Source organism: Eptesicus fuscus, chromosome 25 (assembly GCF_027574615.1).
Source record: "Eptesicus fuscus isolate TK198812 chromosome 25, DD_ASM_mEF_20220401, whole genome shotgun sequence".
NCBI lineage: Eukaryota > Metazoa > Chordata > Mammalia > Chiroptera > Vespertilionidae > Eptesicus > Eptesicus fuscus.
In genome coordinates, this window is record NC_072497.1 from 3,204,186 (window position 1) to 3,230,968 (window position 26,783).

Consider the following 26,783-nt stretch of genomic DNA (forward strand, 5'->3'; position numbering starts at 1 on the left):
TGTTTTGTCAAATTTGAAATATCTGTTCAGATTTCCTGCTTAAAACTTTCTTATAAAATTGTTAAAACTTAGAGATCGTTGATGAGTGAGTTCCCTTTCTTTTCCTAGCTGAATCTTGATGCAGAGGATTATTATCCTTCTAAGTCCTTAGATATTGGCGTCATCTGCTTGTGCAAGGCTGTCTCCAGCTGGGTGGTCGATTTCTTCTTACTGATCTTCAATCATTCTTTATATACTAGAGGCCTGGTGCATGAAATTCGTGCACTCGGGGGGTTTCCTTAGCCTGGCCTGTGCCCTCTAGCAGTCCGGGAGCCCTTGGGGGATGTCCAGCTGCCGGCTTAGGGGGAGTGGGCCTAAGCTGTCAGTTGGATATCCTTAGCGCTGCCGTGGAGGTGAGAGAGGCTCCCGCCACCACCACTGCGCTTGCCAGCCGTGAGCCCTGCTCAGGGCTTCTGGCTGAGCGGTGCTCCCCCTGTGGGAGTGCACTGACCACCAGGGGGAGAATGTCTGCCTGCTGGCTTAGGCCTGATCCCCGGCAGTCAGACATCCGTCTCTCAGTCCAGGGCTCTTGCAGTCCAGGACCCCTCCCTCCTTACCACCCACCTGCAGCTCCCTGTGGGAGCGCACTGACACCAGGGGGCAGCTCCTGCATTGAGCGTCTGCCCCCTGGTGGTCAGTACACGTGATGCGACCCGTCATTCTGCCGTTGGGTCGATTTGCATATTAGCCTTTTATTATATAGGATTATCTGAGTCCTTTGTTGGTTATATGTTCTGCAAATACCTTCTCCCTTTCAGTGGCTTACCTTTTCATTTCCTGACTCTAGGGCCTTTGGCCAAGAGACGTTGAGGAACCTTAAATGCATGTTACTTACGAAGTGAAAGAAGCCAATCTGAAAAGGCTCATACTTGTATGATTCCAACTATATGTCATTCTGGAAAAGGCAAAACGATGGCGATTGTAGAAGGAACAGTGGTTGCCAAGGTGGGGGCTGGGGAGAGGTGAATCCCAAAGGAATTTTAGGGCAGTGAAAAAATACTCTGTGATATTTTAATGACAAATACATCTCATTCATTATACATCTGTCCAGGCCCACAGAATGTACATGCCAAGAGTGAGTCCTAATGTAAAATATGGATTTGAAGTGATTCTGATGTGTCAGTATAGGTTCATCTTTGGTAAAAAAAAAAGTCCCATTCTGGTGAGTGAGATTGATGATGGGGGGGAGCTATGCATGTGCGGGGACAGGAGGTGTAAGGGAAATCTCCGTGCCTCCCTCTCGATTTTATTATAAGCCTCAAACTGTTCCTTAAATACCGTATTTTCTGGCGTATAAGACAACTGGGCGTATAGAAGATTTTCCTGGGTTAAAAAGTCGTCTTATATGCTGGAAAATACGGTAGCTCATTTAGCCCGGCCAGTGTGGCTCAGCAGTTGAGCATTGACCCAGGATCCAAGAGGCCACCCCGTTCAATTCCCAGTCAGGTCACATGCCTGGGTTTTGAGCTCAATCCCCAGTAGGGGGCATTCAGGAGGCAGCTGACTGATGATGTTTCTCTCTCATCTCATCGATGTTCCTCTCTCTCTAACCCTCTCCCTTCCTCTCTCTCTAAAAATCAATAAAAACATACTTTTAAAAATAGCTCATTTAATCCAGACACCATTTTTTTGCCCAACACTGTGGCTAGGGGAAAAGGGTCTGGGTGATTTTACCCTGGCATGCGACTCAGTTTTGTTGTTCAGTTAGAGTAACATACAAAAGGCTCATCGTAAATATTTGCTGTTTAAATTGCCTGAAGAGAAAATCAGGAACAGGCGAGGCGAGAGGAAGAGAGACGAGGACAGTAGGCATGGATATGCAGCGCTTCCCCTGCTCGGGGAAGGACGGGGCAGGGTTAGAAGCTTTGCCTCCGAGTAGATCTTAGTGCCATCTTGTGGGTGGATCTGGGAACAGACCCACACCAGCTTCTATTAGGATGCCATGCAAAGCCCCAAACTTCTACGCAATAGTGATATCAAACTGCAAGTCACATGTCAGCACTCTCGTCTGATTGGGTTGTGTCCTTCCATCAGCAAGTCCTAATCACTCTGCCTCCAGGGACCCTGCCAGCCCAGCTGCGGCCCTCTGCCCCTGGGACTTCCCTGGAAGCCTCCTTACTGGTATCCTCGCCTCTGTTCTCTCCTCCCACTGTCCGTGCTCCACCGGAGCCAAAGGGATCTTTAAAACAGATAAAAGTTAGGTCATGCCACTTCCTTGTATAAAACTCTTTAGTGGCTTTTCATGAAAATGGAATGAAACTCAAGTTCCTTGTCCTGGTATCGAAAGCTCTGCATGTATGGCTCCTGCCGAGCCACCCCCTCACTCCTGCCCTCTTGCTCTTCCTGTCTCCCCTTCCCCCCCCCCCGTCCCCCCACCATAGGTCCACTGTTCCGTTCCCTCTGCCTGGAGCTCCTTCCTTTGTGGCTGGCTCCTCCTTGTCATTCAGACCTCTCCTCCTCCATTGCTGCTTCAGAGGGGCCTTCCTTGACTTGATTCTTGACTCTGTCACATCTCTCCTTGTTGTCTGTCTTGTTCTCTGTTGACTGCTCAGTGCCTAAAAAGCCATCCTACCTAATAATAGACAAATACGCAAATTGACTGCACCTTCGCTACGCCCAGACCACGCCCACCAGCCAAGCCACGCCCACCAGCCAATCAGGATGAGCATGCAAATTACCCCAACCAAGATGGCGGCTAATTTGCATATCAAGACAGCGTAGAAAGAAGCCAAGAGCTGCAGAAGGGAGCAAAGCTGTGGAGAAGCAAGCAAGCCAGGGGGAGGAGAAGGGAGGAGCGGAGGCGGGGCCGGGGGAGAAGGGAGAAAAGCAGGCGGGCTGGCGGAGAAGGCGGGGCGGGGGAGAAGAGAGGAGAGCAGGCGGGGCAGGGTAGAGTGCAGCAGGAAACCCTATTGCAGGATTTTTCCTGCAATGGGAACGCTAGTCTATAATAATAAAAGCATAATATGCTAATTAGACCGGATAGCCGGACAACCTTCCGGACATCCTTCCGAACAACCTTCTGGACGAAGCCGGGGCTGCGAAGGCTTACTCTTGCACGAATTTCGTGCATCGGGCCTCTAGTTTAACATAATGTGGCTGCGCAACAAAGATTTGTTGAAGGGATGAATGCTGCTTTCCGGGTTCTTGGGCTTATTTCAGCTAGACACAGGTTAGGGTCGGGTGGTTTTGGGTCTTTCTCAATGGAGCATGAAAAGACCACGGGAATTGCCCTGGCCTGTTTCGCTCAGAGGATAGAGCATCAGCCTGTGGACTGAAGGGTCCCAGGTTCGATTCCGGTCGGGGGCACGTGCTTGGGTTGTGGGCTCAATCCCCAGTAGGGGGCATGCAGGAGGCAGCTGATCAATGATTCTCATCATTGATGTTTCTATCTCTCTCTTTCTCTTCCTCTCTGAAATCAATAAAATAAAAATAAAAGACCACGGGAATTAAATTGTAGTGAATGGTGTTCTGTCCCCACCATTGCCCCTATTCAGCTGTTTAACCACACCGCTCTCAGCTGCAGTTTCTTCACCAGTGGAATGGAGTTAATGAGTTCACCTTACTCATAGGGTAAGGACTAAGCGGGATTTAAATGTGATTGGAAGCACACAACCTCTTTCTCCATTAAAACTGAGCCACACTGTCATTGTTACTCACAGCCAGGGTTCGACACTCGTTCTTTGCACTCCCGGTACCTAGCTCTGTGCTTGCTTATAACATAGCAGTGGGTGGTACACACACACACACACACACACACGTGGCTGGATTAATTTTGACTTTTCCCTGCTAAGAACTGGTGTCCCCTGATTCTTATCCAGGCTGTGTCCCTTTGATCAAATGACCACTCTTTGTTGAGAGAGAGAGAGAGAGAAAGAAACATGATTCTCTTGTGGTCAGATTCCTTCCTTCATGTTCCCTTATGAAGTATACTCTGAATATGAAAATATTCTGAGAACTGGAAGTTCTATAATATGTACACGTATATGTAAAAGCTGGTATGAATATGATTTCTAGATGGATTCAAAAAGAGTAACTGTTGTGTAAACACTCGTTCAATAATATCTTTTCAATGCTTGCCGGCGCCGGGCTGTTTTGGGTATTGGAAATAGAACAATGAATAAAGCAGGTAAATCCCTGTCTTCATAGAACTTCCATTCTAGTGGGAGAGACAGACAATAAAGAAGATAAATAATAAAATTCGTAGCGTGGTAAATGGTGACTGAGAGCTACAGAGAATAAAACAAAGCAGGCAAAGGAATAGGGAGGGTCAGGGTGTCGGAACTTTAGACAGGTTGGAATGATTTCTTTCCTCTCCCACCCCTACCATGATCAGGATTCGTAACCTAGTAACCTTGCCTTCTAGAGTCGCATCTAAATGATAGGTCAGTTAGGCAAAAGGGGAAAAAAAAAAAAAAGCAAAAAGCTGATGTGTTTCATCAAAACTTCTAATTTAGTTCATGTTTCTGATAGCCATATTCAAAGAAATTACTTCAAAAAATATTAAAAATACAAATGGACATCATCCTTATCTGATATTCCTAATTTTACAATCCTTTTTATAACTGAATCTTAAATACATGAATATTTAAAAATCCAAAAGACTAAACGCAACAACTTGTATAATTTACCTGCATCAGCCTATGAACATACTGTTTGTTTCTATGTTACCTAAAAATATCAGCTGCTTTTGAAGCTGAAAGATTAAATCCGAGCTACATTACTGAATGTAACTGGAAAATGATTTTCCCTTCTAAGTGTTAGTGTAAAAAGTAAATATTATTAAGAGCTGACTAGGCCAGTTTGACACTGATGTTCATACACAGAGAAAGGGCAAACAGGAGGATTCCAGGAGTTCTGATCCCCAATCCAGAGCCGCTGGGAGGTTGTCTATTCTTCGAGGGCCCACGGCTGACGTCCGCTCCCTGAGTAATGTCATCACATTTCCTGGTGGTGATTTTGGGGGGGCGGCCGGGGTAAGCAGTTGTTGGACTTGACTGGGCCGCTGCTCCACAGGGGACCTGAGAGCCGGATATACCCCCTAGACAGGACGTAAGGACAGAATGCAGCCTCATTGAGTAAATCAAGTGTTCAGTGGTAAATGAGAATCGCCAAAACAGTAACGTCTTAAAAAGATATTGCTGCCCTAACCGGTGTGGCTCGGTGGATAGAGCGTCGGCCTGCGGACTCAAGGGTCCCAGGTTCGATTCCGGTCAAGGGACATGTACCTTGGTTGCGGGCACATCCCCGGTGGGGGGTGTGCAGGAGGCAGCTGATCGATGTTTCTCTCTCATTGATGTTTCTAACTCTCTATCCCTCCCCCTTCCTCTCTGTAAAAAAATGAGTAAAATATATTTAAAAAAAAAAAAAAGATATTGCTACACTTACACTGAGGCAACATCCATCCTCCCTAAAGAATTAATCCGTAGCTTCTGTTGTTTCTTACCCTGGATGCAGGGGTGAGTCGCTGACGTCAGTCGAGACAGAGAGCTGTGCTGTGCTTGGCCTGTGCCAGCTGTCACTTCACCACTTTCCGTGTAGCATGTACAGTTGTTTCCCGGGGAGCGGGGGGGGAGCTGTGGCCCCGAGCCAGCCACGCTTTCGTCTGGGCCCTCAGCTTGTGACCAACACTGTATACGCACATACATGTATTTTTTTAAAATCATACTAGTCATTAGCATTTGACATTTTCATTAATTATTGCCTTTAGCTTTATTTTTTTTCTTCCTGTTTGCCTTAATTTTGTCCTGTTGACTTTCTCCAACGGAGACTCGAAAGCTTACTTCCTTAACTCTTGTTTCATGACAAGCCACACACAGTGAGGAAAAGAAAAGCCGGGACCCCCTCATTCACGCCCCCTCCTTGCGCTCCACCTTCCCTGGGTGCTAAGGAGACCCCTGGATTCCTCTGTGTAATAATTACTCACTCTCTGTCATTTTTCTCCGGAGCCTGTGTTTCCATCCCAGCTGTAGCTCTGATGGAGACGGAAGGTGTCAGCAGATCTTTTTCTTACAGGTCTCAGCATCGCAGGTGCAGTTTGGCCCCATGAGGTTTCATGCAGACCAACTCCAGGTAATTCTAAGCCACGCCGTTTCCTCATGTTGATTTTTTTTAAAAAAGGCGGGAGGGAGAGGGCCTCAAGTTATACATTGAAATTAATTGTCTTCTGTGTTAGATAACATTATCAGTACTAGAGTTATCTGAGAGCATACGTTTCTTAGAAATGCACATTGAACTATTCATAGATGAAGAAATGTCTGCAGCCTACTTTAAAACGTTCAGCAGTAAAATAAAGAATGTGTATAATTGGGCGCATGTGTACTGGGGGCGTGGGGAGGGGGAGTGAGTAAAGGTGGCAAATTTTAATTTTTTTTCTTATTTCAGAGAGGAAGGGGGGAGGAGAGAGAGAGAAGAACATCAGTGATGAGGGAGAATCATTCATTGGCTGCCTCCTGCATGCCCCCGACTGGGGATGAAGTTTGGAACCCAGGCATGTGCCCTGACTGGGAATCGAACTGTGACCTCCTGGTTCATAGGTCGATGCTCAACCACTGAGCCACACTGGCTGGGCAAAAGGCGGCAAAATTTTAACAACTGCTGAAACTAGAAGAAGTGTATACTAGCGTTCATTATCGTTCACAACTTTTCTGTAGGTTTGAAATTTTCTAATATAAAAACGTAAAAGCATGTCCTTCCCTGTGTTTCTGAATAGCTGTTATCAGAGAAAAATACCTGGAAATTATTTAATCCAAAATATTAGACAAAAATAACCAATTGAAATTTAGCCCCCAAGTTTGTTGGTGTTTCCCGCACACAAACCCATGTTCACTGTTCCATGTTTTTTGAAATGTGGGACAAGGCCAGCGGAGATATGCTCTCTCGGTTCTTTGCAGTTGGGGTGTTTGCACACATGGTCAGCCTAGAGGAACTAGTACGCCTTGGGGCACAGGGTTTCTCTCCGCTCTGCAGCCTCGTTCTCACAGGCTGCCCTGCCTCTCCCTGACCACCCTGGCTCCCAGGAGTCAGTCTGGGTGTAAAGGGGCTGCTGTTTGTGCTGCTGAACCACATCTATGGGGGGTGGGGGTGCCCTGGCTGGATAGGGGGAGCAGCAGATCCAGGCCTCACCTCACCCAGGCCAGGCCTGGGGACAGCCAGCGGCATCCCGGGCACAGATCCTGCCTCTTAGACCTGGTGCTATTCCTGTGTCACTCCACTGACAGGTTTTGAACTATAACATTTCCATCTGCTTTAAATTTTCTCTCTTATAATCAAAATAATTTTTTTCAACTTGGAGGAATTACATTGAGTCAGAACATTTAAATACATCATATAAATATTAAGTGTTCTAGGAGTTTGACTGAAATATTAGCATTTCCCATCTAAGGACTGCCTAGTTAACTTACTGTTAGCTAAAACAAATATTTGTGTGGTTTAATTGGTTTAATTTCAAAATGAAGTGTTTGGTCAATCCTTCGTTGCATTCTGCCAGAGGTTTACTAGCAAAAGAAGGAAGTATGTGTTCCATGCCCTGCGGCTTCCAGATAGAATAGCCCAGGTTTCCAGGAGCCGGGACCCGGCCCCTGAGTTACATGTTCACATCTGTGTGCTTGCCCTAAAACACATGGGAGTTTTCTGTGGCTTGTGAAGAAATGATATTCCAACCTCTTTTTTTTTTTTTTAAGTGTTTATGCTTTTTTGATTCAGGTACTGTTAGTGTTTATCAAAGAAGATAGCCAGTGTAAAGGATTCCGAAAGGCGTGTGAAAAAGCGGGGTTTAAGTGTACGGTGGCCCAGGAGGTCCAGGCCGTCCTGACCTGTTTCCTGGCTGCACATCACGACATCATCATCATCGACCACAGGAACCCCCAACAGCTGGATGCACCGGCGCTGTGCAGGTGAGCCCGAGACTCAGGCCTGCGTGCTGAGTGGCCCAGGCGCCTGTGACAGTAATGCCACCCAGAAACACATGGAGTTAATTCAGTGTCCTTTAAGTTGCTTTCATGCATGTAAATAAACAAGTCGTTAGATTACCATAGCATTACGTCTAGGACTGATCTTTATTGTCTGGTCTTTGCCTCTGGCTTTATCTTTGCTTTGTTAAAAACGGTAAGAAAGTATGAATCCTAACCATTAAGTGTTAGGATGAAACCCAATATGTAACTAACCACAACTGTCACCCGCATATCACCGCAACAAGTTATTATAACTTTGCATACGTTTGACAATTGTCCTCTAGTGTTAGGTGACAGTTGAATGTGCCTTGTTTAAAATACTTGCAGAATATCAGTAGCATGAGAGAATTCTGGGTAGCAAACAAATATAAGAAAAGTACTTTTTTAAAAAAATGTTTTTATTGATTTCAGAGAGGAAGGGAGAGGGATAGAGAGAGAGAAACATCAGTGATGAGAGAGAATCAAGGATCGGCTGCCTCCTGCACGCCCCCTACTGGGGATGGAGCCCACATCCTGGGCATGTGCCCTTGAGCGGAATCGAACCCAGGACCTTTCAGTCCGCAGGCTGACACTATCCACTGAGCAACACCGGCCAGGGCAGGAAAGTACTTTTTAAAGAAAATTATTTGCTGCTGATGGAAGTGAGGCAAAGGGAAACATCCATTTTTACTTAATAGAAAACTTTATTTGGAGGAAGATAAATCATAATTTTAATGTAACATTTTATAATATTAATTTTATGGACATTTAAATCTACACTTTTAGGAAGTAGAAAAGATTTAAACTAAATATAACAAGGCTTCACATTTTATTAAGAGGTTGTTTGCAGAATCATGGTGATTTTCATGCACTTATTTCCTTGGTGGTGGGACCCCAACTTTTGGGCAGTCAGACTGGGCGACTCTCACAGGTGTGACCCACCTCTGGTCTTGATCTGGCACCTGTGTCCCGTTTCTGTCTGGTTGACAACTGCCCATGTCCCCTCCCCCTGACCGTTTCTGTCTGGCTGACTGCAGTAAGCTGTCGTCACTGTAGCCAGGTTTGTCTGACGTGCCATCTGGCTGTCACCTGGCACCTCCATGAGGGATTGTGCGGAGGGAGGTCCCAGTCCTGTGCTCAGCTCCTGCCCTCACCAGCTCCTGGCCTTCTCAGGGATATGTTTCTCAACGGCAAAGTCGGAACACGTGGCTTCCCAGGTCATGTGTCTCCTCCATTAGAAGGCTGTCACCCAGGAAGGGCAGAGCCTGTCTGAGGCCCATGTGCTTGGTCGTCCTGGTGGGGCGCTGCGAGGCAGAGGCAGCACCTCAGGAGGCCACGAGCCCGATAGCAGAGGGGGGAGTGCGACACCCGGGGAAACGGCTTCTTTCCCCATCGTGTCCGGGCCCAGGCCTCGCCTCAGGTACGTCTGGGTGATGGAAACCACGCCCTGCTAGGTCCTCCTTGTGGTAAAAGGAAGGTGAGGTTATAGTGATGCTGCGCTTCTTTATTGTGGTACAACACACAGGACACAGAACATGCTCTACCTTCTAAGGGAGGAAATTGTACAATTGTTACACATTTTGGGAATATTCTAAAAAATTGGGTTAATTCATCCAGCACATTTTTCTTGCTATATAGATTAAAATTTTAAAATAAGGAATGTGAACTGGGTTCTTACTCTGTGGTTTCCTAAGTCAGTTTCATCATGATCCTGGCCCTTACCTGGCTTATTTCCAGCCTCTCCCTCCTGATCCGCTCGCTCGCTCGCTCTCTCCTCGCTGACTTACACAACGCCCGAGAGCTTAGCCCTGGCAGAGCCCTGCCCTTCCCGTCAGCCTCCGTTTGGGGTACTAATCACACGGCCCGTGGAAGGCCTTTCACCAGTGGCTGACTTGTCTAAATGCCTAGCATTCACCTGTGTCTCTTCGTTGGGGATGCTTATAACTTCTTACACTTTATCAGTTGTCTTGTGGAAGGCCAAATATTCCGTCTGCTGTACTTCCAAATCTACCAGTCGAGGAGCCCTATCTTCATGTCTCCTCAGTTCTGGGCTCTGCATTTGGTATTAGAGCCACATAGGTGAAGAAGATGTGGGTCTTGCCTCTGAGGAGCGGAGGCCATAGTTGGCAGGACAAGTGAGTGATGTCAGTACAGGCACATACACCGAGTGGCCAGATGATTATGATCTCTGAACGCATAATGATCTGCCCACTCAGTGTACATCCTATATAATAAAAGGCTAATATGCAAATTGTCCACTCGACCAGCAGGCAGGCCGGCCAACCGCCCATGTCCCCTCCCCCTGGCCAGGCTGGCCGGACCCCACCCATGCACGAATTCATGCACCCGGCCTATACACACACACACACACACACACACACACACTCATATTGAGTGGCCAGATTATTATGCGTTCAGAGATCATAGTAATCTGGCCACTCGGAGTATGTGCCCAAAGAGGATGCACATACCAAGTGCTGCAGAGCCCGTGTCAGGGCGGCTTCACATAGGACATTTGGGCTGAGTCCTGATGGACGAGCAGGAGATTGGAAGAGAGGTGCGGGGGTGGGGGGACATTCCAGGTAGAGGGAGCAGCATTCGTAGGGACAGGCAGGGTGTGTAGGCTCCTCGACTCCAGTGGGTTGGATGGCTGCTGGGCCAGGCAGGGATGGGACGGGGCTCAGGGTGGGGCTGCAGGCATGAGCCGGTCATGTGGGCTTTGTGGGCTGAGCCCAAGGCCTTGGACTTCACCCCTCGGCAGCTGAGACCCTGGCGTGTTCTGTGCAGGTGAGTGGCAAGAGCAGAATGGAAGGTCCCTCTGGCCGCCCTCTGGAGGGGCAGAGGCAGGTCAGCCAGTTGTGCGCTGTCACAGGCCACCTTTTGCGGTGCCTGTTACCGGCGCCTTCTCCCGGCTTCCTGTCCGAAAACCCAGGAGGCAGGACTGGCCCCGCAATTAAAGAACCAAAGTGAAGATGGCAGATAAGTCAGAAGCTGGGGAGCAGAAAGGGCCAAAGCAGCCAAGAAGGTGGGTCCAGAGTGAGGGGAGCCTTTGCTCCCCCTCGTCCTCTCCCCGCAACATCCATTGTTCCACCAGAGCTTCTAAGTGCTTTTAGTTTTTAAAGAATTGTTTTAAATTCATTTTAAAATTTCTTTTTTTTAATAGGTCTATTCGAGCGTCAAAAGTTTCGGAAAACACAGTTATTATTGGTGTAGTACGCAGGTAAGCTTTCTTTTTCTTTTTTTTACTTGGAAATTTGTGTGTTAACATCATGCTTGCTCTTAACAGAGGCCTGAATAACAGCTTGCAGGCTGTCCTACATGACCCTTCTAGTTTGGCCCTTTCTTTTTTATTTTTTCTTATTTTCTTCTGCTTTGCCAGTTAACATCATAGGAGAGTTTCTACTCTCATGCTTGGGTTTGTGATTTTGGACTGCCTTTCACTTTAGAAATAGGCACAGCACTAGAGAATTCCACGTTTCCCAGGGCTATCTTCCTAGGGCACCTAACTCCAAATATATATATGAAGATTTAGAATTATACATAAATGGAAGAAATCTTACATTTCATCCTTAAGTTGAAAGTAAGGAAAGGATAAAAATATGTGAGAAGGGCAGTATTCAAATAAATGTTACTTAGCTTACATATTTTTATAGATAGGAGAAATGTTGCTGTGCCCTTTAAACTATTTTTTTCTGAGCCTTGTTGGGGGGAGAAGGGCTTTTAAAATTATTTATTTATTGGCTTATAACATTGTATACATTTCAGGTGTGCAGCATCTAAAATTCGACATTTGTATATACCACCTCTTGCTCATCGCCAAACTCTAGTTTCCTTCCATCACCCTTTATCTGTTTTACCTTTCCTACGTGATCAAAAGAAAAATAAGCAGGCAGTAGAATAAAATAGGAAAGAATTTAGTTTAAATTAAAATGTTTACATATCAAATACTAGTAGATAATGTGGTTACTCCTGTATTCTGGCTGTTAGTATAACTTTCTATATTTCAGCTATTAATATATACAGCCAAAAAGCTACATATGAAACTAAAACAGAAAACTATTTTTAATTGTATATTTTGATTTGTATATTACTCTGATTTATCTAAAAGTACCCATTATAGGACAGTTACAGTGTTACGTGCATCAGTGCATAAAGAGGTGAGCTGTCATTGGTAAGAATCGTCTCTAACCATTTGCTCTGTCCTTTTGAAGGCGGGATGGAGAAGAGTCTGTGATGCCCCTCATTAGTGCTGGCTTTACGAGGGTATGTACCCCCTTCTTCATTATGCAAGTGTGGTTCAACGTGAGGGAGTATTTTATCTTAGTTCAGAGCGAGCAACTGGATTAGTTTGAAGAGAAAAATGTGTTGTCCTTGTGCTGTGTTCCATTTTGGTTTAAATTTATAACCTGGTAATTATTAATTCTACAATACCTAGCTTTCTTAATCTGTCAAAGGTATGCCTGTTGCCATGGCTGTGTGTCTCTGTGGTTTAGCATGTCGGCCCGTGCACAGAAAGATGGTGGATTCAATTCCTGGTCAAAGGCACATACCTGGGTTGTAGGCTCAACGTCAATCCCAGCCCCGGCCCTGATTGGGACACACGTGGGAGGCAACCAGTTGATGGGTCTCTCTCACATCGATGTTTCTCTTTCTCTCTGCCTTCCCTTCCTCCCCCTCCCCCCCTTTCATTCCCTCCCTTCCACTCTCTGTCTAAAAATCAATGGAAAAAATACCCTCAGGTGAGGATTAAAAAAACACACACAAAAAAACACACCTATGCCTGGTAAAGTCATCTTTAATGGCATACTCATTAAAAGTTATACCAGCCTGGCTGGTGTGGCTCAGTGGTTGAGCATCGACCTAGGAACCAGGAGGTCATGGTTCGATTCCCGGTCCAGGGCACATGCCCTGGTTGTGGGTTCGATCCCCGGTGTGGGGTGTGCAGGAGGCAGTCAATCAATGATTCTCTCTCCCTTCCTCTCTGAAATCAATAAAAAAAAAATAGTTATACCACAGGAGTGTTGATATAATGCCTTAAAGTCAGTTCAAGGATTCTGGAAATAAGGCAACCCAAACACATCTCCCTTCTCTCTACCCCCCAGATCCAGTCTACTGGTTTCTCCTGAGCCAAAAGGCTGGAGGCGTTGGTCCGTTGGTTGCCTTGGGAATCGGGTGGAGAGAACCAGATTTGTAGCCCAAATTTATATCAGTGAAGTAGAGGTAGTCAAGAAACCTCAAATGATGAATTGCGTTTCAAGGCTTGTGGGTGATAGTCCCCCCAGGTCCCTGCAGGAGCCGTAAGATCCTCCCCAGAGGCAGACTCTGTGCTCCGAGGATCTCACCAGCAATGGTTGGAGGGCAGCAGGCAGCACTCAGTCACAGCTCAGCGCCCACAAGAGGAAAGGCACTGCGAGGGAGCACTTGTGGGGAGGCGCAGACACACCCTCACGCTCCTCAGATACGAGGGTTATCAGATGTGACTTTAAAGCAATTACACTTACTATATGTAAAGAAATAAAAGCTTGGAAATACCTGCAGGGGGTAGGAAGCTATAAAAAGGGACATAGCAGGTTCTGAGCAGGCATGGAATTTGGAGAAACGAGCACATAATAAATGAAAATCTTAAAACTTAGTAAGTCAGAAAAAATTCAACATGTAGCACAGAGATAGGCTAATAGCATATGAGTGAGAGCCTGAGAAATGTGGAGCTAGAGACACAGGCTTAACCAGTACAGAAGGACAGGATGGAGAATGGGTAGAGGTCATGTTTGAAGAGCATTTTCCAGGGTGGACAAAAGACTAGTCCACAGACTCAAAAATTCCAACAAATCCAAAATAGAGTCAATAAAAAGGATGCATCATAGTGAAAAAGCAAGTAAAATAGAAGAGCTTAAAATCAACCAGAGAAAACAGATTAAAAAGAATGACAGACTAACAGCTAGCTTCTTAGCAGCGATAAATGAAAAATAGCACACAGTGAAATCATATTTTCAGTGTGATAAAATAATTGCCAACCGGGAATGTTATACCTGGCACAAATACCTTTCAGAAAAGAGGTTGAAGTATAGACTTTGAGAAACAGGAAACATTAGAGAGTTTGTAACTAGAAAATCCTCACAAGCACATTCTAAAGGCTGTACCTCGGGCAGAGGGAAGGTGAATACCAGGAGGAAGGCCAGAAATGCAAGAAGGGATGGCAAGCAAGAAAATGGTGAACGTGGGGTGAACATAGCACACATTCCCTGTGTGACACAGTAATGACAATGTCTAGAGATTACACCTAGGAGAGGTGCAAGCCGAGAAACACACCCCAGCCGGGCTGCTGGGCTGTTTCCCTCAGAGCCCAATCTGGGGAAAATAAGAGCAAGGACTCCAGCCACACAGCAGATGAACTAGAACAGGAACTTGAAGATGAGGGAGGATGCAGTGGTGAGGAGACGTGGTGAGTGATGGGCCTGCCATGGGTACATGCTCTGTTTCTTCTCTGCATATGTACCAACACAGATGTGCATATGTGTTATATGTAATTATAGGACACTAGAGGCCCAGTACACAAATTTGTGCACAGGTGGGGTCCCTCTGGGTGGCCTGCAGGGATCAGGCCAAAACCCACAGTCCAAGGCCGCCTGCAACTCCTGCCTGCAGCTCCTACCTGCCGCTCCCACTCATCCCAGCCCCACTGTGCCTGCCGCAGGCTTGCACCCAAACAGTCTCAATCAGGAGAGGCTCGCACTGCCGCAGCGCTCGCCAGCCCTGAGCCCTGTGTCTGGCGCCCTCCCAAGGGGAATGGCCTGTGGGATCGGGCTGAAACCGGCTCTCCGACATCCCCCGAGGGGTCCCAGATTGCGAGAGTGTGCAGGCCAGACTGAGGGACCCCACTGGCTGGGGAGAGACCGTGGGAGGCCTCCGTGGCGTGCCCAGCCCATCTAGCTCAGTCCCCGATCTGCCGTACCCCAGCAGCAAGCTAACCTACTGGTCAGAGCATCTGCCCCCCTGGTGGTCAGTGCATGTCATAGTGACTGGTCAATCTGTCTGCCTCCTGGTGGTCAGTGCACGTTATAGCGAGTGGTTGAGCAGCTTTACCATATCATTAGCATATTACGCTTTGATTGGTTGTTCAGTTGTTCTGCTGTTTGGTTGATTTGCATATTACCCTTTTATTATAAAGGACTAGAGGCCCGGTGCACAAAATTTGTGCACGGGTAGGGTCCTTAGGCCTGGCCAGTGATCAGGGCCAATCTGTGGGGTGACCGGCGGGGTGATGGGGGGAGGGGCCCACTGGCACCCGCCTTGGCTGGCCTGTGGGCTGAGGGCAGCTCCTGCATTGAGTGTCTGCCCCTTGGTGGTCAGTGTGCGTCATAGCGACCGGTTGTTCTGCCATTCGGTCAATTTGCATATTAGGCTTTTATTATATAGGATTATACATAAACAAAATATATCTGTGTATAAAATTAGACCTAAGTGAAAAAATACAGACTGACATAAATAATACTCTTCTAACAGAAGGGACATACCAGAAGAGAGGTTTTAATAACAGCTCAATATTTAAATCCTGGACTATCTTAGCCAAGCCTAGGTGTCTCCAGAGTTGTGGGAGGAGGTGGAGATGTAAGTATTCTCATGGCCTTTATCAGGCAGACATGGAATGTGGGTGGGCACGAGCGTGTTCTGACATTTCGTCTTTGTGGGAAAGGTGCAGACCACAGCATTGCTCTGGGGAGCTACTTTGTAATTGGTATCTTGTTTTCAAGTAATAGTAATGAAGTCTCTGTCTGCTTTTGAGATCAATGAAAAGTAAGGCAACCATTAACAGAACAGAAACGTTTAATAAACCTTCCAAGCTAACAAGAGGACATATGGCCCTAGCTGGTTTGGCTCAGTGGATAGAGTGTCCACCTGCAGACTGAAGGGTCCCAGGTTCAGTTCTGGTCAAGGAAACATGCCTGGGTTGTAGGCTCGATCCCCAGTGGGGGGTGTGCAGGAGACAGCTGATCATGACTCCTTCTCATCACTGATGTTTCTGTCTCTCCCTCCCCTTCCTCTCTGAAATCAATTAACCCTTTGCACTCGCTTGCTTTTTTCTCGATCCCTTTATTCTACTCGGGATTTAATTTTTTAAATACCCCAGATTTTACAAAGCGCGGCAGTAGAATAAAAAACTGGAGTTTCTTTTCATACAAACTTATTTATTTGGATTTTTTTTATATTTCAAATTATTGATACATTCAAAGAGTAATTTTAATCTCGACATCCGAGTGCAAAAGGTTAAAATATATATATATTTTTAAAAGAGTACACATGGAATTTACAGCAACTTGATTAAACTGGCAGACACAGGAAGGGAAAACCACGGTGTGAAATCAGTCATAAACACAAAGTGAGATGGGGGTAAAATCATGTGCATGTGAAGGGGCTGACTTATCATTAAAAGATAGGGAGGGCCCTGGCTGGTGTGGCTCAGTGGATAGAGCGTTGGCCTGCGGACTGAAGGGTCCCGGGTTCTATTCCAGTCAAGGGCACATGCCTGGGTTATGGGCTTGATCCCCAGTGTGGGGCGTGCAGGAGGCAGCCGATCAATGATTCTCTCTCATCATTGATGTTTCTCTCTCTCTCTCCCTCTCCCTTCCTCTCTGAAATCAATAAAAAATATATATTAAAAAGCCCTAACTGGTTTGGCTCAGTGGATAGAGCTTCGGCCTGTGGACTGAAGGGTCCCAGGTTCGATTCCGGTCAGGGGCATGTACCTTGGTTGCGGGCACATCCCCAGTGGGGGATGTGTAGGAGGCAGCTGATCAGTGATTCTCTCTCATCATTGATGTTTCTATCTCTCTCTCCCTCTCCCTTCCTCTCTGTAAAAAATCAATAAAAAAGATTAAAAATATATATATATATATTAAAAAAAGATAGGGAGGGAAATCAGGGACTGCTGGCCACGAACATGTAGGTCCTCATTCATGCCTGCAGGCCAACACAGCCCTTCTCACCGCGGAAATCAGAGCGAGGTGACAGGCCTACCAGCCCGTCTCCCGAGAGGGAAGAGAGTGCTGGGCCTGCTGCTCACTCATCAGTCAGCCCTGACCACAGAGCACCGAGGGTCCTGCCCGCCTGCACAGGTGCCGCTGCTCACCGCAGGGAGGAGAGATCCCGGGGCGCGTTGCTTGTGCCCCTGCCCACACCAAGTCAGGGCGTGGGAGGCTTGAGGTGCACTGGGGTCCCCAGCCGTCCCAGGCCTTGGCTGGCCTACCTCCCAGGAGGTGAGATCTTGTGCCATGGAGACAGGTGTGCTTACATACAAGGCAACAGATGGCCTCCTGTGCACATAGCCTGGGTTTTCACTGGGTAAGAAGATGCACGCTGTTCTACCCCAGAGGTGGGTGTCCAGGTGAGAGTGAGCACGTGTGAACCACAGCCTCCTGCTCCCTCTGCTCTGGAGGGTGATGGTTTGTTGGCTTAGCTGGGCCACGGTGGGAGGTCAGTGAAGGTTACCTGAGGGGTTACCTCGTGAAATCCAGGTGCAGAGAGAGGCATGCATTTTTTGGGCATATTATTGGTGTGTGTAACTTTAAGGAGGACAACATACTTCTCAAGTGAATATGCTCTGGAAGTTTATGTAGGACTTTGGTAAATTTCTTTCTACAGATTCTAGCCTCTGCGAGTGACATGTACACGACCCACATCCTCTAGTTTCAGTTACCAGATTGGGAAGCCTGGTGGAAAGAATTACTTGACGGGTAGACACAGTAACCGCAGGGCGCACAGTTTAGCCACAACCCCTTCTGTTGCAGAGGTACGTGGAGAACCCCAGCCTCCTGGCCTGTTACGCGGAGCTGCTCCAGCTGGAGTTCGGAGAGGTGCGGTCACAGCTGAAACTCAGGTACTCCTGCCTCTGCGAGGTCCCCGCTCCACACAGGCCAGTCGCCAGGGAGCACCTGGCGGGGATGGCTCCCTTTTGGGGGTAACTGACCTCCTGCAAGATGGCCTGGGGTGATGGAGTGGCTCCTGTCCACATACAGACGTTCGGAGTCTGCCTGGGTGTCTCAGTCAGTGGTCATGTTAGTAACTGGAGACTCAGATGTAAAGATGGGGCTGCAGCCCGGCCAGCACGGCTCCGTGGTGGAGCATCGACCTATGAACCAGGGGGTCACCGGTTCGATTCCCGGTCAGGACACATGCCTGGGTGTGGGCTCAATCCCCAGGGTGGGACGTGCAGGAGGCAGCCGATAGATGATTCTCTCTCATCACTGATGTTTCTCTCTCTCTCCCTCCCTCTCCCCTCCTCTCTGAAATCAATAAAAATATGTATTTTTTTAAAAATGGAAACACAGGGTAAAAAAAAGAGAAAGGACATGGTCAGGCAGTTCACAGGGGATGTATGTTAATGGCCAGTAAACACGAAAAGGTGTTCAGCTTCACTAGTACTAAAGCAAATGAAAGTTATATACCGTGTCTTATTTACCATCTCTGTAGAAATTTAAAGAGTGATAAAACCAGTAGGGCTTCTCACAGATCCATCTTCTCTAAACTTGTTGCAACCAGAGGTGGGAACTTCTGCCTCTTTTTTTTTTGTTGTTAATCCTCACCTGAGTATTTTTTTTTTTTTTTTAAAGAGAGTGGAAGGTAGGGAGAAGGAGGAGGAGGAGAGAGAGAAACATCAATGTAAGAGAGACACATCGATTGGTTGCCTCCTGCACACGCCCCACCCGGGGCCGGGGGTGAGCCTGCAGCTGAGACACGTGCCCGTGACTGGGAATCAAACCCGGGACCCTTCAGTCGCGGCCGGATGCTCTGACCACCTCACACACTGGCCAGGGCCGCCCTCCCTTCTTTTTTGAATTAGCATTCGTTACCTTTATAATCAATCAAAAGACACCTTTAAATAAGTTAATGTAACACCGCAAGATTGAATCGGATTCTGTAGTGTTTGCATTAACCCACCTTTCCCTCTCCACGAAGGGCTTGTAAGTCAGTGTTCACCGCACTGGAGAAAAGCCAGGACGCCATTAAGATCACAAGTGAGGACAACTACATACAGGTTTGTCCTCGGGAGGCTGTCCCGGGTCTCGGGGGGGCTTGTTCTCGTTTTTAGAACTGAAACCCTCCAGGAAGATTTTCTTTTTCTTTTTGAAGTTCAAGAGACCAGTTTTCCCATAGAGGATGATCAGAACAAAATCTGCAAGAGATGTAATTTAAAATAAGCGCCCTGTAGGTACGAAGAGGTCTCCTAGTTACTGTGTGTTTAAGGAGAGCCTTTTGTCCGGGAGGGTTGTTACTGGGGTTGGGGGGCGGGGGGTGGGGGGAGGAAGGACGCTGAAAAGGGAAATGGCTCTGACCATCAGGCCTGCGAGTTCTCACCTTCCTCACGGCCTTTGATGGTAGTTTACACTGACAGAAATTTCCGAGAAACTACTCAGAATAGCCGAGTAATTTCCGAACAACTTGTCCATTATTAGCAAAGTGGGTTTCTGTCAGTGACGGGAGACACTTGTAGATGACAGGGGAGGGAGCTGTGCCAGAGAATGTCCCTTTTGTCTGAGAACAGCCCCCCTCTGGTGTAGCTCTGAGCACCCCAGGCTCTGTAACCCAACTTGTGACTTTCTCGCTAAAGAGCTGATGATGCCGACATTCAGGAACGTTCAGGAATCGGCGCCCTCAGAGGCAGCACGGGCCAGCGGGCGAGGGCGCGGGCTTGGTGTCAGACCTCACCCCTTCCTAGCTGAGCGTCTGACTTACTCTGTCTGAATCCGCTCTTTCATCTGTACGAATGAGAGAAATATTAATACAGACAGCAGCCTCCCTCTTGTAAGGGTGCTGAGGACTAAATGAGTTAATGTGTGTGAAATGCTTGCTATAGGCCTTGGAAATAGGCCTTAACAGTATGATGATTTTGTCATCGTCCTCACATTATTATTACTAGTGGCCCGGTGCACGAATTTCGTGCACGGGGGTGTGGGGAGGGTGTCCGTCAGCCTGGCTTGCACTCTTTCTAATCTGGGACCCCTTGGGGGATGTCCGACTGCCGGTTTAGGCCTGATCCCACTGGCAGTTGGACATCCCTCTCACAATCTGGGACTGCTGGCTCCTAACCGCTCACCTGCCTGCCGGCCTTCTCACCCCCAACTGCCCCCCCTTGCCAGCCTGATCGCCCCCAACTGTCCCCCTCCCACCGGCCTGCTCGCCCCCCAACTGCCCTCCCCTCCTGACCTGATCGCCCCTAACTGCCTCTGCCTTGGCCTCGCCACCATGGCTTTGTCCAGAAGGACATCCAGAAGGTCTCCTGGTCTAATTAGCATATTACCCTTTTATTAGTATAGATTATTATTATTATTAGCACATGTACAGCTTTCCCCATACATGTCTTCTAAGCCCTTTGGAAATTCAAGCATAAAGCCTTGTATTTGCAAACCCTCCCCAGTTCACAGCCTGCTTCCCAAGTACATAGTTCATTCGCCCCACCGGAGCGGGGAGGTGTTTCCTTCCCATTAAACAGATGCGCAGTGGGCGACGTGGAGCCCAAGGGACTGTGGGAATGGAGCCTGCTGCTTCCCATCCCAGTCTGGTGCTCTATCCCAGTTCCTAACCCCAGCAGCCCTTTGCAGCAGCCCCTGGGCTGTCTCCACGGGGACCTGCCAACTGCCTGCAGCCTCAGGAGAACATGGGAGAGGCCCAGCAGTGACCCTCCAGGGCCCTTCGGGGGTTGTGTTCTCTCGGCTTCAGGCCCGCGCTGAGCTCAGGCTCCTGCGCCTCAGGGGAAAGTGTCCGCATTCATTGTACTCTTTTCAGAATTTCTTTTAATTCACTTGATGCTTTCTTTTTTTTGTCTCCCCCTCCCTCCATCCCCCCTCCCCAGTATGTAAATCCAGCATTTGAAACAACAATGGGCTATGAGTCGGGTGAATTAATAGGGAAGGAGTTAGCAAAAATACCTGTACATGAAAAAAAGGCTGACTTGTTCACTACTATAAACTCATGCATGAAGATGGGCAAGGTAAGTAAGAGGTTAGTACCTTTTTGACTTTCCTATCACTCGTCGGGGCGGAAGGAGACGGCGCGGCCACTGAGCATTGCGTGTGCCCGGTGCCCTGCCTGCTCTTCGCAGCAGGCGGGAGGGGTGGGGTTCTGCCTGTGGGTCCCGGTTTGCAGGTGAGGACACAGGCCATGGAAGTAGAGAGTACGATTCGCTGGCGATCAGAGTCACTCTGACTGACACTTACGGGCATGGTTTTCATCTTTATAACACGCTGATCTTTCTAATAATTGACCTAAGTGGTGACATGGGCACATGGTTCTGGGTAAAGGATTGCAAGGTGACACGCTCTCAGAACACACCTGAGCCCAGCAGTCCTCTGAGCCGCGTTCGTTCTCTCAGCATTTTCAAAATGCCTGCTGTGTGGTCCTGGCTGGTGTGGCTCAGTGACTAGAGCGTCAGCCTGTGGACTGAAGCGTCTCGGGTTGGATTCCCGGTCAGGGCACATGCCCAGGTTGCGGGCTCGATCCCCAGTAGGGGGTGTGCAGGAGGCAGCCAATCAATGATTCTCTCTTGTCATTGATGTTTCTATATCTCTCCCTCTCCTTTCCTCTCTGAAATCAATAAAAATATTTTTAAAAATAAAATGCCTGCTATATGCCAGGCACTCTGCTCCATTCTGATATAGAGAAACTAAACAAAACACAAAGTCCTGCCTCTGAGAACCCCTATTCCAGGGTGCAAAACAGATGGGTAAGAGGAAGCATGACTCAGTCGCGTGAGAAGTCGCGTCATCGTGGTGCTGAAGGCAGACGAGAAAGGCCGGCTCAGTCTGCAGGATTGTTTCTCTGAACAGGAGCTTCAGACACGTTACTGCGTTTCAGAGAGAGAGAAGGGGGAGGCTCCTGCTGCCCATGGTCCCGCTTCAGTTGTTTCTGTTGGACTCACTCGCTTTTGGAAGTTGGGTGGGGACTATTAATATGATTATTGAAAAAATGGAGAAACCCGTGACCTGCCTTTCTGCTCACCCGGAGGCCCGTGCTCTCCTGTCGCAGGAAATAGTCTGCCGTCGGGGCAGGAGGGCCGTGCCACGCTTAAACCCCGCGTGTGTGTCCCTTCGCTTTGCCACAGCTCTGAGCACGCAGGCTGCCTGCAGGGAGAACGGACACACCGGCCTGTGCAGACCCGGGGTCGGCCTCAGGGAAATGAAAGTGGGCGCTGCTCCATCTCACTGTACCTTCTGCTCCCGGTCAAGGAGGTGGTTCCTTAACCAGAGAGATGAAGTCTGAGGCGGGGGCGGGGACCCTCGGGGGCCAGGCACACCGCCTCGCCTCGGTGAGAGCCGCTCCGTCCCTGGGGGCACGGCCCCACCTTCAGTCAGTCCACCAACTCCTGAGTGGTCAGTCTTTAAAAAAAAAAAAAATTACTGATTTCAGAGAGGAAGGGAGAGATGGAAACATCAGTGATGAGAGAATCACTGATCAGCTGCCCCTGGCGCCCCCTATGGGGACGGAGCCGGTGACTGCCAGGTTCGTAGGTGGACGCTCACCGCTGAGCCGCCGGCCGGACACTGATCAGTCGGGTTGGGCCTGTCACTCCCTCGGGGTGTAGGTTCACATCGCCTGGCCGGGGGCCGGGACTCTGCCTCTCACCTCGGCCTCCCTTTCCCAGGCAGGAAACAGCCCCCCCCCCCACCCCCCGTGTTCTTCCTGCTTACCAGGCACAGACACTGCTGCCCTGGGGTAGGACGTGGGGATGGTGGTTGGATTCCCGCGGCGATGGGCACTGAGGAGGGGCTGTCCGTAGAGGAGAAGCCGAGCCGGTGCGGTGGGTGCTCGCGCTGAGGCCGGAGGGAGGTGCTGCCTTCGTTGGCGCCAGGCCGCCCGCAGAGAAGAGCGAGGGTCTGGGCGGGAGACCTGAGCCTGCACGGCTACCCTCCCCGGGGTCCCCTTCTGCCCGCTCAGCTCCGGACCGTCAGGGAGGCTGTGGCACCCTGGGAGTCGTCCTGCAGCGGGTTTAGGACTTTTATAGTTCGGAGCCCTTGGTGACTCCTAGAGAATTGAGAACCCTTTAGGCGGTGACAAACCTAGCCCCCCCCCCCCCCCCCCCCCCCGGCTTCTCTGCACCACCCGCCCTCCCGCTGCAGCCCGGCCCGCACACGCCTGCCCTCACTCCTGCCCTCACCCCGCAGTTCCCTCGGGAAAGAATCCCTGTTTTGTCTGATCTGAGAGCTCGACTAACACAATTGCAGCCCTGGCTTGAAGCTCTCACCGATCTGTTCCGCCTGAGCCCAGACCTGGCTGTTACCCCATCATCTCCCCCAGCTCCCCCCCAAATGCAGAGGGTCCAAAACCCTCCCACAACCCTGAGGGCGGTGGCAGCCCACCATGCCAGTGCCAGAGTGTTCCTTCTCTCTCTAGTCCTTATTCTTCCCCTGTCCAGTGCAGGGCCAGAGGCCCCTCTCCCCCTCCTCCTCCCCCTCCCCCTCGTGGCAGGTGGGGGTGCTCTCCGCTGGGGAGCCAGCAGGCAGCCACTGAAAACAGGGCCGCGTAGACTGGTGGCCGGGCTTGTGTCAGCAACCGGGAGGAGGTGGATGGGAGGTAGAGAAAGAATTTGCAGAGGATCCCAGTTGTGTTTGGGGTGGGCGGTTCCTGTGCTCGTTACTGTAGCCGTGGTGATGACCGGGGCCGCAGAGGAGGATGCTGGGGGATGTGCACAGGGTCTCACGATGCTGCATTGCACTTACAGGAGTGGCAAGGCGTCTACTGCTCCAAAAACGGAGATAACGTTCAACAGAATGTGAAGATCATACCTGTCGTTGGACAGGGAGGGTAAGTGGCATGAACACGTGCTCCAATCAGCACGCTGTGTTTGGCTGATGGCAAAGTGTGCTGTGAGTGCTTGGTAAGGTAAGGGCTGCCTGCAGGGATGGGAGAGAAAGACGTGGGACAGGTCAGGTGACACCCCAGGGCTGCAGCCGGACTCCAGCTGGCGACTCGGAGCCCCCGGATTCCAGGCCCCCACATTCCGGGCCCCCAGGTTCCAGGCCCCCAGGTTCCGGGCCCCCAGGTTCCGGGCCCCCAGGTTCCGGGCCCCCAGGTTCCGGGCCCCCACATTCCGGGCCCCCACGTTCCGGGCCCCCACATTCCGGGCCCCCACGTTCCGGGCCCCCACGTTCTGGGCCCCCAGGTTCTGAGCCCACAGGTTCCGGGCCCCCACGTTCCGGGCCCCCACGTTCCGGGCCCCCACATTCCGGGCCCCCACATTCCGGGCCCCCACGTTCCGGGCCCCCACGTTCCGGGCCCCCACGTTCCGGGCCCCCACGTTCCGGGCCCCCAGGTTCCGGGCCCCCACGTTCCGGGCCCCCAGGTTCTGGGCCCTCTTGCTTGTGCTGCACAGACACGGGCCCAACGCATCGGAGTCAGAACGTGAGATCAGCTTACTGAGCCGTGACAAGCACTGGCTGAAAGAGTTGTGTCTGATCTAATCGCCTGTGGTGTCCCTGCACAGACCGAGCAGATTACACCAGAATAATTCCAACACCACCCCTCATGGAAACTCATCAAACAGATGTGACCGCAGGTCGGAAGGCAGTGTCTGTCTGTCTGTCAGGAGCCTAAAAGGCTCCTCTGGTTGGTCTCCGAATCTAGCTTAAGTAAGAGGACCGATGGGAAAGATGAGCACGTTCTAGAACACCCAGCCACAAATGTGCCCCCGTTAGCAGAGGTGATGGCCAAGGCAGTGGCAAGGAAGATGCTTATATAAAGGCAGGATCACACCTCGTGTGTGACCCGCTCACGGGTGACGAGGAAGAAGGAAGGGGAGGCGGTGTGGCAGTGGCCCCTGGCCTCCCTCCGCGCCCGCCTCACACTTCATCTCCTCCGCCACGCCCTGACGTGGGTCCTGACCGTGGCCACTTTCCAGATGGGGAAACTGAGGCCCAGCGGTGAGACCTCCGCCCTGACCGCGCGGCTCATGTGCGTGGTCGCCAGGCTCCGCTGCGGCTGGCGATGCCTCGGGGAGACAGTTCTGATGCTTTGCCTTTGTCCTCTCCACGTTTTGGTGTGATAAGTGTATACGGACGCGATTATCCAGGGGGACAGAAAAATGGAAGGAACAGGCCGTAGGGAGAGCCGGCGGCTTCCGTGAGGAGCCCCGGGTGCTTTGCCCTCTGCTCCCAGGGAGCCGAGGCCCCGGGGCCTCTGGCCGTTTCCCCGAGTGACGGGGTCGGATGGCTCAGGGGACCCGGAAGCCCTTCAGCATGTGGGATCGTGAGCATGAAACACGCGAGGTGACCGCCGGCTCCCGCTGGGTTAGCATGCAGCTCATTTTAAAGAGGCGTTTTTAATTGTATGTTACGGCGACTTGGAAGGACTGTGTTGTTTTTATTTATTTTATTTTATTTTTTTATTTTTGTGGATTGTGTTGTTTTTACCGAAGAGTCCACTTCCTTGCTGCAGGCACCGAAGGGCGTTTGTGGAGACGCGGTCCGTGGGGGGACCACAGGGCGCTTTTCTCAGAGCAGGTTGTGTATGTGGACGAGAGACGCTCTTTTCATAACGAGAACTAGCGACGCCCGTGAGCATAGAGCGCGGAGAAATGACCCTTTTTTCTACTTGCAGGAAAATTAGACACTATGTGTCCATTATCCGAGTGAGCAACGGCAACAGTAAGGTGTGTGCGGGCCCTCGGGGCGGGCGGGGCGGCTGCCGGCGGGGCCCCTCCGCACGCAGGCCGCGGCACTCACGGCTTCTCCGCTTCACTTCCAGGCTGAGAAAATCACGGAATCGGTTCAGTCTGACACGCCCACAGGTAGGCGCCCCTGCTCTCCTCCCTCTGGCCGGCTTGCCCGCTGCCCGGCGGGTCTGTTTCCGGCCCAGGCCCAGGTCCGGAGCCCCTGAGGGCGTTCCGACAGGCGTCCTGCGGGGGGAGCACTGGCCACCTCACGTGCATTGAGTTCAGTGTGGAGGCCTCTTGGGTGACGTGTGGGTTGTTGGCTGCTCTGTGCTCTAGGACGCAGGTCTCCAGCGGGGACAGCTTTGTCTCCGACAGGAGGCGCCGGGCCCCTCAGACCCGCCTCCCGGTGTCCGCTCGCCCAGCCGGGTGATGCCGGGAAAGGCAGAGTCCGGTGCTGAGGGGCGCACAGGGAGTGATCAGAGATGACGGGGCGGGCGAGACGGGGCGGGGCCGTGGCGCCTCAGGAGAGGGGCGTCCAGGCAGGGACAGTGGGTTTGAAGAAGAGGCGGTGGAGCCCTGCCCGGCAGCTCCGTTGGTTTGAGCGTCGTCCTGATGCACCAAGGATGTGGGTTGCATCCCCATTGGGGGCTCATCCAAGAATCAGCCAGTGAGTCGTCAATAAGTGAACAACAAATGGGTGTTTCCTTTTCTTCTTCTCTCCCTCCCTCTCCCTCTCTCTCTCTCTCTCCTCTCTCCCTCTCTTTCAAAATCAATTTTAAAAAAAATTTTAAGAAGAGTGTGTGGAAGGAAAAGTATTCCAGGAATAAGACAGGCACAGAAGACGGAAAGTCTAGTGTGTTCTGGAAAGAGCACGGGTTCAAGGGAACCGGTATGGAGGGTCAGTGTGCGGAGAGGAACTGGGGTCACGCAGGATCCCCGGGTGCTACATAGGAAGGAGGGTTTCCCCTGCAGGCAGTGCAGCCTGAGCCTGCGGGAGCCGGGATAGCCTGCCGTCCGAGCTCTTAGGGCAGGAGTGTGACAGACGAGGTGCGAGGAGGGACCAGACAAATGCCAGCTTCGCCGTAGCAGCCAGTGTGGCAGGAGGAGGACGGAGGCCGGGTGGGAAGGTGGTGGGGACCAGAGCGAGGAGAGCGAGGAAGCGCAGTCGGGAGGCC

At 50.4% G+C, this 26,783-nt stretch overlaps 1 protein-coding gene across 1 annotated transcript in view; it reads left to right on the forward strand.

The window, feature by feature from the left end:
• PDE8A (phosphodiesterase 8A) overlaps positions 1-26,783 on the forward strand; it is a 121,387-nt gene that overhangs the window by 49,088 nt on the left and 45,516 nt on the right. The window contains exons 2-11 of the mRNA XM_054713200.1: positions 6,052-6,108; positions 7,741-7,931; positions 11,131-11,187; positions 12,179-12,230; positions 17,753-17,841; positions 18,921-18,999; positions 20,815-20,952; positions 23,680-23,762; positions 25,554-25,605; positions 25,701-25,743. Of these exons, the coding sequence (XP_054569175.1) occupies positions 6,052-6,108; positions 7,741-7,931; positions 11,131-11,187; positions 12,179-12,230; positions 17,753-17,841; positions 18,921-18,999; positions 20,815-20,952; positions 23,680-23,762; positions 25,554-25,605; positions 25,701-25,743 (841 nt within the window). The remainder of the gene's footprint in view (positions 1-6,051; positions 6,109-7,740; positions 7,932-11,130; positions 11,188-12,178; positions 12,231-17,752; positions 17,842-18,920; positions 19,000-20,814; positions 20,953-23,679; positions 23,763-25,553; positions 25,606-25,700; positions 25,744-26,783) is intronic.